Raw genomic sequence first — 11264 nt, forward strand, 5'->3', positions numbered from 1 at the left:
CATGAACTCACCCTGTGGGTGACTTTGGAGGTCAAGGCTTCAGGAGTGACCCATTTGTCTTCACCCACACCACTAACAGCTGCTTGTTGCTAACATAAATATTTGGTGCATGTATGGTCTCTGGGACTCCCTGCCGCTTTTTAAAGTAAGGGCAACATCTTTGTTGCACGGGAAGGAAAGGCTGAAAGAGTGAACCTTAAGAGACATGAGGAAGGAGAAAGTGAGCCTTAGGAAGTAAGTGACGGCTGCTAAATATGACAAGTTATGGCCAGATAGTTTCCAATCTTCCCTAAGACTGGATTCCCTTTTAATTGTTTTCATGATGTCTTAGCAGATGTGCCCAGGATTTTTGCTGCTGTTCACAGTGCAGCAGCTGCTCCTTGAGACGAGAGCAGCAATGCCTGGCTGGTTTTGGTTTTTTCACCAGAGCTTTTTCTATGGCTCACTTGTTGTTTTGGGGTGTCTGTTTGCTTGTTCTCATTTCCCAGCACTGATTGTGTGACTCCCTACTCCCTTGCCCATCCTCTCGTTGCAGAATCCAGAAAAGCTGTTGGAAAATCGTGCTCACGGGGAGATGATTCCTCATGAAGTCACTGGATCCCTTGCAGAAATCAAATGTGACTTTCCATTTATCAGACTGAAATCAGAGCCAACCAGACAGTGAAGCAAGCACAGTGGAGGGGGGACGGCAAAAGATGAAATCCAACCAAGAGCGGAGCAATGAATGCCTGCCACCTAAGAAGCGAGAAATCCCTGCCACTAGCCTGCCTTCAGAGGTGAAGCCAGTCCTGCCAAACGAAAACCACCGAGCAGATAACCTAGCATGGCTCCCCAATACACCCGGCAGCCAGGGCGGCCTGGGGGGCCGGCACCGTCCCGGGGGCACGTCATCGGTGGAGGTGGGCTTGCAGCAGGGTTTGCACAAGTCGATATCTGCAGGGCTGGACTATTCCCCGCCAAGCGCGCCAAGGTCTGTTCCAGCCTCCACCACTCTTCCCACAGTGTACTCACCTGCGCTCTCCCAGTCAGGGACCCCCATTTCCCCTGTGCAGTACACACACCTGCCACATACCTTCCAGTTTGTTGGGCCCCAGTACAGTGGATCATACACCGGATTCATCCCCTCACAGCTGATTTCCCCAACAGCCAATTCTGCGACTGGCACTGTGGCAGCAGCCACAGCTGTTGCGACCACTCCATCCCAGCGCTCCCAGCTGGAGGCATATTCCACTTTGCTGGCCAGCATGAGCGGCTTAAGCCAGCAGGGACACAAAGTTGAGCCGCACTTGGTCAGGACACCTGGACTGATTGCTGCCGGGTCTCCTCCACCCACCCAGCAGAACCAGTACGTCCACATTTCCAGCTCTTCTCAGAGTACTGTCAGAAACGTCTCTCCTCCAACCATCCCGGTCCCCCTGCACCCCCATCAGGCAGTGATCCCACACACTCTAACCCTTGGTCCTTCCTCTCAAGTGGTGGTGCAGTACACTGACTCGGGAGGCCACTTCATCACCAGGGATGCCGCCAAGAAGTCCGAGAGCAGCCGGCTGCAAGCAATGCAGGCCAAGGAGGTACTGAACGGTGAGATAGAGAAGAGCCGGAGGTATGGCATTTCGCCCTCTGCCGACCTGGGTCTAGTTAAAGCAGGCAATAAACCAGCTCCCCATCATTATGAGGCCAGGCACGTGGTGGTCCACTCAAGTCCCATTGAGTACAGCGCACGGGATTCCTCAGGTGTACGAGCCTCCGTCATGGTGGTCCCCAACAGCAACACGCCCACAGCAGACATGGAAGTGCAGCAGGCCACCAACCGTGAGACCTCTCCCACAGTGCTCAATGACAAGGGAAGCTTGCACTTGGGTAAGCCAGCACACCGGTCCTATGCCTTGTCTCCACAGCAGGCTCTGGGCCATGAGGCGGTGAAGGCAGTGGCCACACTGTCCCCTCACACCGTCATTCAGACCACCCACAGCGGCTCTGAGCAACTTCCCGTTGGGCTGCCAGCAACAGCCTTCTACGCTGGGACCCAGCCGCCAGTGATTGGCTACCTGAGCAGTCAGCAGCAAGCCATTGGGTACCCTGGCAGCCTGCCGCAGCACCTGGTGATCCCTGGCACCCAGTCCTTACTGATACCGGTTGGCAGCGCAGATGTTGAGCCATCGGCAGTCACACCTGCAATTGTCACATCGTCTCCTCAGTTTGCAGCAGTGCCTCACACGTTTGTCACCACCACCGTCCCTAAGAGCGAGAACTTCAGTGCGGAGCCTCTCACCACCCAGCCTGCCTACCAGGCCACCATGGTGCAGGCGCAGATCCACCTGCCTGTGGTGCAGTCCATCGCCTCCCCTGCTGCTGCACCTCCCACGTTGCCCCCTTACTTCATGAAGGGGTCAATCATTCAGCTGGCCAACGGGGAGCTGAAAAAAGTAGAGGACTTGAAAACAGAAGACTTCATACAGAGTGCGGAAATCAGCAATGACCTGAAAATAGACTCCAGCACTGTGGAGAGGATTGAAGACAGCCATAGCCCAGGCATTGCCGTCATACAGTTTGCAGTTGGGGAGCATCGAGCACAGGTAATGGTGGGGTTAGAGGGTTGGACTGGGGTGCATGCTATGGCCCCATGGGTGCAGCTTCTCTCAGCACATCAACAGGGTTAGTTCTTCATCATCCACATCTATCTATGAGACAAACTCAGGTCCAAAACTCATCCCACTCACTGTGCTGGGGGAGCCGTCAGGGTCATGCTGCTGATAAATATACTGTCTTCAAGGTAAACTAGAAAACCCTCAGGAGGAAATACACAATCTTCATGGGTTTGGATTAAAATACAAAATGGTGTAAGCACTACAAGGGGATATAGTTTGCATTTTGATAGGTGATTTTTGCCTTGTACACCAGAAAGCTCAAATTGGATTCATTTCAAATCTTGCCTTAAGAGAGGTAGAGCACAAGGCAGTGAATTTCCATGGTTTGAAAATCTGGAGCTGCCTGGGAGTGGCTCCATCATGCACGTAAGTTACTGAAATGCACTACAGAGTTTTACAAAGTGTTGGTTGCAGGTGGTTTAAACTGCACAGCTTGTATAAATTGTGTGTTCAAGGGAAGTTTGGAAAGAAAAAACATGTAGGTGGCTGGGCAGGCTGTGCTTCTGACCTTTGTTTCTCATTGGTTTGCAATGTAAGAAGAAAACTTGTAACTTTCCAAGGTTATTTTTAGGTTGAGAATGAGTCTATATTGATCACAAAACATTATTCTTATTATTTAGTAAGCAGAGCTTTAAACTAGAGTTGTGACCATTCTGAGGCCAGTGCCAGTAATTGATGCCCTGAGTCTGAAGAAGGATCACAGACCAGTAGAAGATGACCTGAAGTGCAGGAGAATGAGTTTTGAGCCAGTAAGTAAGTCAGCCTCAATAGGGCCCCAACTTAAATACCTCCTATACTAATGCATGTAGCATGGGAAACAAGAAGGAAGAGTCAGAGATGTGCACATCTACAGGGCTATGACATTTGCATCACTGAGATGTGGTGGGATGGGTCCTATGACTGGAGCATGTGAATGGATGGGTACAAGCTCCTTAGGAAAGAGAGGCAGGGGAAAAGAGGAGGGGATGTTACCCTCTGCATCACTGACCAGATGAAATCCATGTTACCCATCTGGGAAATGATGAGGAACTGCCTTAAGAGCTTATAGGTCAGGGTTAGAAGGAAGGCAGGGACAGGTGATGTCATAGTGGGGGTCTGCTACAGACCACCTTATCAGAAACATGAAGCAGATGAGGCCTTCTATAAGCAGATAGGAAGGGCTTTGCATTCACAAGCCTTGATCCTCTTGGGGGGTTTCAGACACATTGATATCAGTTGGAGGAATAACAGCACAAGGCATCAGCAGTCCAAGAGGTTCCTGGAATGCACTGATAATAATTTCCCCCCTCCAAATGGTAGAGAAGCTGGTAAGGAAAAGTGCTATACTGGACCTTGTTCTCACCAGCAAGGAGGGACTGGTGAGCAGTGTGAAGCTCAAGAACAATCTTGACTGCCATGACCATGAAATGGTTGAATTCATGATCCTTAGGAGTACAAGGAGGGTGCATAGCAAGCTCACTAGCCTGGACTTCAGGAGAACAGACTTTGAACTCCTCAAGGACCTGGTTATTAAGGTACTGTGGGGTGAAGCCCTGGAGAGGAGAGGGGCCCAAGAAAGCTGGTTAGTATTCAAGAATCACCTCCTCTGTGCCCAGGAGCAATGCATTCTGACGAAGAAGGTGGACGAGAATACCAGGAGGCCTGCATGGATGAACGGGGCGCTCCTGGACACTATTAGTTGCAAAAAGAAAGCCTAGAGAGGGTGGAAACAGGGACAGGTAACCCAGGAGGAATACAAAGAAGTTGTCCAAGCAGTCAGGGATCAGGTTAAGAGCGCTAAGGCCCAGGTAGAATTAAAGCTGGCTAGGGACATCAAGGGTAACCAGAGGAGTCTATGTCAGTGACAAAAGGAAGAACAGGGAAAATGTGGGTGCTCTGTGGAAAAAAATGAGGAACCTGGTCACACAGAATATGGAGACAGATGAGGTACTCAACTTTTTTGTCACGGTCTTCAATGGCAAGGACTGTAACCACACCATCCAAATTGCAGAAGGCAAGGAGAGGGATTAGGAGAATGAGGATCTGCCCACTGTATGAGAAGACCAGGTTTGAGACCACCTAATGAACCTGAGGGTGCCCAATTCTATGGGACCTGAGGAGATCCATTCATGGACCCATGGACTAACAGATGAAGTTGCAAAGCTACTTTCCGTCATATTTGAAAAGTCAGGGTGGTCTGGTCCACTGACTGAAAAAGGGGAAACATAACCTTCATTTTCAAAAAGGGAGATAAGAAGGACCTTGGGAACTACAGGCCTCAGTGCCTGGCATGGTAACAGAGCAGATCCTCCTCAAGCTTCTGCTAGAGCACATGGAAAAACAGGAGGTGGTTGGTGGCAACCAACATTGCTTCACCAAGGGCAAATCCTTCATGCCAAATTTGGTGACCATTTATGATGGGGTCACAGCATCGGTGGATAAAGGAAGAGCAATCGATGTCATCTTCCTGGACTAATGCAAAGCATTCAACACTGTCCCTCATGACATTGTGGTCTCTAAATTGAAAGGGCACAGATCCACTTGGTGGATAAGGAATTGGCTAGATGACTGCTCTCAAAGAGTTGCATTCAATGGCTCCAGTGAGTGGGGTCTCTTAGGGACCAATACTGGGACCAGTGCTGTTTGACATATTTGTTGGAGACCTGGACAATGGGATTGAGTGCGCCCTTGGTGAGTTTGCCAATGACACCAAGCTGTGGTGCAGGCAGCACGCTGGAGGGAAGGGATGCCATCCAGAGGGACCTTGAGAGGTTGGCCATGCCAACCTCATGAAGTTCAACAAGGCCAAGTGCAAGGTCCTGCACCTCAGTCAGGATAATCCCAAGCATAAATACAGGCTGAGTGATGAGTGGATTGGGAGCAGCCCTGCTGGTTGATGAGATGCTTGACATGGGTCAGCAATGTGCGCTGGCAGCCCAAAAACCCAACTGTATCCTGGCTGCATTGAAAGATGTGTGGCCAGCAGGTCAAGGGAGGTGATTCTCCCCCTCTACTCTGCTCTTGTGACACTCCACCTGGAGTACCACATCCTACTCTGGAGCCAATACAAGAAGGACATAGATCTATTGGAGAGGGTCCAGAGGAAGGCCACAGAGATGATCAGAGGGCTGGAGTACCTCTCCTACAATGGCAGGCTGAGGGAGTTGGGTCTGCTAAGCCTGGAGAAGGATCTGAGGAGGCCTAATTGTGGCCTTCCAGTACCTGAAGGGGACCTACAGGATAGCTGGAGAGGGACTGTTTATAAAGGCATATGGTACAGGACAAGGGGCAACAGTTTTAAACTAGAGCAAAGTAGACGTAGATTTTAGGTTACAGGTACTGATTTTAAATTATCTTGTTGCAAATCTTTTTGGTTTGGTTTGACTGCTGCGCCCTGCAGCTTCTGCAGCCCTCAGCACTGGAGAACCAGAGAGGGAAGAGAGAGAAGGTAGGCCTGGACACATGTAGTAAAGCATCTCAGGCTGACAGTTTGTAGAAGAAAGACCAACAGCAATGGTACTGAGAAGCAGATTACACCAAAAAATGTTATAATCACAGCAGTCTGCAGCCTGTCCTTCCTGAGTTACACACAGATGCTAAATCACTACTTATGACCACCTTTCTGATGTCAGATGTACAGATTCAGTGTGTTATTTTGTTCATGTCTGTGCATGCATCTGCATGCTGATAGAAGCTGGGCCTCTGGTGACTTCAGTATTAAGGAAGGCATTATTTCCCCTCCCCTTCATCTGTATTTTGGTGCATCTCAGGTCTCATGATTAAAGGAACCACTCTTGGATCAGGACCAGTTAGTATAATTTGCCCTGGTGCCTTGAATAATGAGATTTCAAAAGTAGCAATCTCCCATCTGCAGTGCTCTCCTCTCCCTGCAGCCAGGCCACTGGTCTCTGCATCAGCAGAAGAGGGACAAATTAGCAGGTAGCATTTGTGTCATGTCTTGTTTGCAGATCTGTCAATGCAGGTGATGTGTTGTAGTCCTGGGTTTGCATGGGGTGGAGTGCCATCCTCTGGCAGAAAGCAAGACGAGTCTGAAGCTGTAAAAATCCAGGGCCATGCTGGGTCTCACCCAGCAAAGTGTCACCTTACAGAGAAGCCTATCAGGAGCAGGCTGACATCATTGCAGCCAAAATATTCCCCAGCTGTGTTTCCCACCGGGGATGCTTCCAGAATGGAGAACGAGTCATGTAGAGATATGATTAGAAACAAGGGTTTAATTTAGATTTCCTGCAGATTCCGGGACTTGGGCCTCTTCCCAGATCAGCTGTGTCCCTGCTTAGCAGGGACAGCTCTGCTGGTTTTCCCTTGCCTCAGTTGAGAGAGAGAGAGAGAGAGAGAAAGGTTTCTATCTGCTCGAGTCTCTGTGACCTCAGCCTGTGTGAAGAGGGCTTAGTCTTCTCCTTGAGACAAGAGTATTTGGTTGTGCTGCTTTGAGCAGGAGCACTGCAGTGCTGCTGCACTTTTAAATATATTTTGACTTTGGAGTACAGTGGGGATATATCTGCATGTTTAGTGTAGCTTCACAGAGTATTTTGTTACAATCAAGTTTCATGCATACGTGTGGAAGGAGGGAACTTTTCAAGTGGTGTTATCAAGGGAGAGTGAGTTGTAGAGAGTAAGTGGCATACAAAAATATCATTAGCTTAGGCTCACGTGTTCCTCCCAGGGATCTCTGGGAAGTCACTATGATATCGATGAATTCGCATTTTCAGGCCCTGCGCAAACATGAGCTCGTTTTCTCTCCAGTTGAGGGGCAGAGGTAGATTACTTTTAGCCAAGCAAATTCACAAATGTACTGTAAATAGGGAGACACCATGCAATGCTGTTGTATCTTACCACTTCAAGCCCACAGCTGCCCTTCCCCAGCACAAGAGGTCATCCTCCCTCATTTCCCTGTCTTCCAATCACCTGGCAAATTCAACCTTCCTCCTGGTATGGAAACATAGGGGAAAACTAACCCACCTAAAAGCTACATGCTTTTCAGGGAAATAACTGAAATTGCCCACCTTACATACTGAGGTTGGCAGAGGAATAAAATTACAGAGGGTTATAGAAAACTGCAGATATTCAGCAGCCTGCACTGAAGAGATTTGGGTGTCTTCACCAGTCAGTCTCAAAAAACATAAATAAAAATGTAGTTTGCATTAAATTCCACGTTTCTTTCTCTCCTACAGTAAGCATGGCAGGATATTGGGGAAGGGTGCTTTTAAAAGTAATTTGTGACTAAATGCAGCAGTTAGAAAAAAATCACAAACAGATTTGTTTTACTGAGCTTTCACACTTAAGGGGTCTTTGACTTCTATTATTTGAAGAGAATGGTTACCTTAAATCCAGGGCTTGATAATTTGTGAGGGAACCCATTTCAAATCCATAGTTGTATATGCATGCTGTGATGGGATCATGAAAATTCATGCATTTCACCATCTTTTATTATGTTACTCGTGATCACCAGCACCAATTCTGGCATTTGTTTCAGTGATGGACAGTTCAGGCAGGTGTTTTAGATGCCACACTGGAAAAAAAAAAAGAAGTATAACGTGCAGTGAAAGCAAGTTCACATCAAGAGAAACTTGTGTGTCAGTGAGGATGATATACACAAGGTATATATGATTCTCATGGATAAAAATAGATTTTGACAAGGATGGGAGAGAAGAAAAAGGGAAAAAAAGAAGGGAGGAAGGGGAGAAAGAGAGAGGAAATGAATGAGGGAGGGAATGAATTCAGAAGGGAGAAAAGGGAGGGATTCTGAAGGAAGGGAGGGAGACAGCAATATAAAGGAGAGAGCAGTGAGGGTATCTTGTACCTCTAAGCTGCTCCTTTTAAAATTCCTTGCACAGTGACTTACTAGGTTGGGCAGGTAGAGTGGCAGGATAAAATATGCAGTGTTACTCCTTGGCCTAGTTGCAGAAGTATAGACATAATATCGTATAGAATCATAGAATGGTTTGGGTTGGAAGGGACCTTTAGAGATCATCTAGTCCATATATATAGCATATATTTACATGCTTTATAAGGGTTTTTTTCCCATGAGAATCTACTGTCTCATTGTTAACTGCTGGTACACAGCATGGGCTTAACCAGGCAGAAGCACAGTCAGCATCTGATGCGAATGTCTGGTTTTCTGTTCTGGAGCCTCTGTATCTGAGCTGTGGGATATCAAGACTTCCTGCCCCAATGGGATGTGGAGCTGCTAAAGTACAAGGGGAGCTGCCTTGGGCCTTGCTTGCAGGGAAGGTACCTCTAGGGGTGGGGGAAGCAGCAGGGCTGCTGGATGCTGTACTGTCACTGAATGCAGTATCTTTTGTGAGGCAGGCCATGCAACTTCATCCCAAGGTTCACAATGTTATGAACAAAGGTCTTTGAACACTGGAGTGCAGTGTGCTTCTCAAACTTCTGTTCCTTAAAGCTGAAATTGTAACAATACAGAACCATGCTCTGTATGACAGTGTTACTCTTTCCCAAGGGTGCGAGGTGGTTTGACAAACCTGCTGTGCTGTTCTTTTCAAGCGAGTCAGTGTTCCTGGAAAGGAAGGGCTCTCCAGGCAGCTGCTATGCTCCATGCCTGCTGAATGGCTCAAAAATGAGATGAGCACATGTATTCAAATGTTCCTCCTGCCCTTTAGCACCTACCAAATAGGGGTTACACCAGCAGAGCAGGATCCTGTCCCACATGCCTGAGAAGAGCTCCAGAGGACTCAGGGACCTTGGGAGCAGAGCCATGGGTATCTACTTCAGCATAAGCCACGTTCTTAGAGCTGCAAATCTCACTGCTGTTACACACAGCAAGTCAAAAACACGTGACAAATTTAGAGGTAATAGAATATCCTGCCCTTGGTGTGGTGTGTGGGGTGGGGGAGGGTGAGCCTGACCCCATGGTTGTGAATCACATGAGCCCACAGCAAGTGTTGGAGCCTGCGGACACAGCGCTGTGCAGTGAGCACTGGACTGCTGGTGCATGCAAAGATAAGCAAGTTTGTAGGTGCTTTATCATGCTGGGACCTCAATGTCCCAGATGCAAGGTCCTTGCACTCACAAGGTCAAGGAGCAGTGGGCACCTGTTGAGTATGAGCGATATGCAGATCGCTCACACTCTTCTGGCTATGGGATGTCCTTGTAAGATGGTTAGGTAGGATTCATAACTAGATGTGGTTTTACAGTGGGTGAAGTGAGGGCAGAAAAGGAGACCCAGTGCAGAACTCAGGAGAAGAGATCTTCTGCCTACGGGAGAACAGGATGTGAACTCAGCTACAGAGTGGGAGCACAGACATGAGAAGGAAAGAAACTGGACTGGTAATAGGACTGCTGGGGAAAGATAGGTTCATGCTGACTGCTCTTGGGGCTACAACTCTGCATACTCATGTCCTTATCCTGAAAATCAGCATGCCTTCAGCAGTTCCATGCTGGTAAGTATATGCTGCTTCTGGCAGAGGTGATGGTGACATTCCTGTGGTCATTTGGGAAATCATGTCAGAACTGAGAGCTTTTGTTGCACCATCCTGTGGTTGGAAAGTGTCTTCAGATGTGAATGACAGGCTCTTGGTACCACAAGGGGATGGTGTTTGTCAGATGCCAAAGCTGTTTTACTTCTTAGTATCTGAGTGACTGCATAAAGGTAAAGCTTGATTCCTACTGAGGTCCTGCACTAAGAAATGTTGAACTCAGAGAAACCTGTGTGACAAGGGCAGGCATGAGATCTGTTGGTCAGTGTTACTGATTTTGTAGATACTGAACAGTACTTTTGCCACTTCAGCTTTATCCCTCTCCCTGCAGCAAGAGCCACCTGCAGTGCACATGTGTGGGGGCACATGGGTGATCTCACACTCTTCCCTTTCTCTCCCTTTGTCTTTCTCTCTCTGTTGTCTCCTGTTTTTCTGCAGGTCAGCGTGGAAGTCTTGGTAGAATACCCTTTTTTTGTATTTGGACAAGGCTGGTCATCCTGCTGCCCTGAGAGAACCAGCCAGCTCTTTGATTTGCCATGCTCCAAACTCTCAGTGGGGGACGTCTGCATATCGCTCACACTCAAGAACCTGAAGAATGGCTCTATTAAAAAGGGCCAGCCCATGGACTCAGCTAGTATCTTGCTGAAGCATTCAAAGAATGACAGTCTAGCTGGAAGTAGACACAGGTATGCAGAGCAGGAAAACGGGATTAATCAGGGAAGCACACAGATGTTAGCTGAGAACGGTGAACTGAAGTTTCCGGACAAAATAGGATTGCCTGCAGCACCTTTGCTCACCAAAACAGAACCCAGCAAGCCCCCGGCAACGAGGAAGAGGAGGTGGTCAGCCCCTGAATCACGAAAACTAGAGAAATCAGAAGAGGAGCCACCTTTGACTCTTCCCAAGCCTTCTTTTATTCCTCAGGAGGTTAAGATTTGCATTGAAGGTCGATCCAATGTAGGAAAGTAAAAGCTGTTTGGGGAAAGGAAATTAGGCTATCCCTTGTCATTTTTATCCAGATTACTGTACTGTAGACTAAATAACCCAGTATTTACATGTTATCATCTTATTTTAGGTTTATGTTATAACCTTGTTGTTATAGTTGCAGCTGGTATTATGCAGGAGACTGGTGCATATGTTTTTCCACAAGTGTTGTCAGTGACTAGGTTTATTGAGAGCT

At 48.0% G+C, this 11264-nt stretch overlaps 1 protein-coding gene across 1 annotated transcript; it reads left to right on the forward strand.

Moving 5' to 3' along the window:
- The first annotated feature begins 695 nt into the window (after positions 1 to 695).
- ATXN1 (ataxin 1) lies at positions 696 to 11053 on the forward strand. The gene is made up of 2 exons (XM_054381882.1): positions 696 to 2576; positions 10523 to 11053. The coding sequence occupies exons 1-2, from the start codon at positions 696 to 698 to the stop codon at positions 11051 to 11053; spliced, it is 2412 nt and encodes an 803-aa protein (XP_054237857.1).
- Positions 11054 to 11264: the final 211 nt, after the last annotated feature.

Source organism: Indicator indicator, chromosome 6 (genome assembly GCF_027791375.1).
Source record: "Indicator indicator isolate 239-I01 chromosome 6, UM_Iind_1.1, whole genome shotgun sequence".
Classification (NCBI taxonomy): domain Eukaryota; kingdom Metazoa; phylum Chordata; class Aves; order Piciformes; family Indicatoridae; genus Indicator; species Indicator indicator.

Excerpts from the sequence above, each read along its gene's own strand:
- ATXN1 (XM_054381882.1), top strand. The coding sequence starts at position 696 with ATGAAATCCAACCAAGAGCGGAGCAATGAATGCCTGCCACCTAAGAAG. Across the intron at positions 2,577-10,522 it reads TTGGGGAGCATCGAGCACAG|GTCAGCGTGGAAGTCTTGGT; the intron begins GTAATGGTGGGG and ends GTTTTTCTGCAG.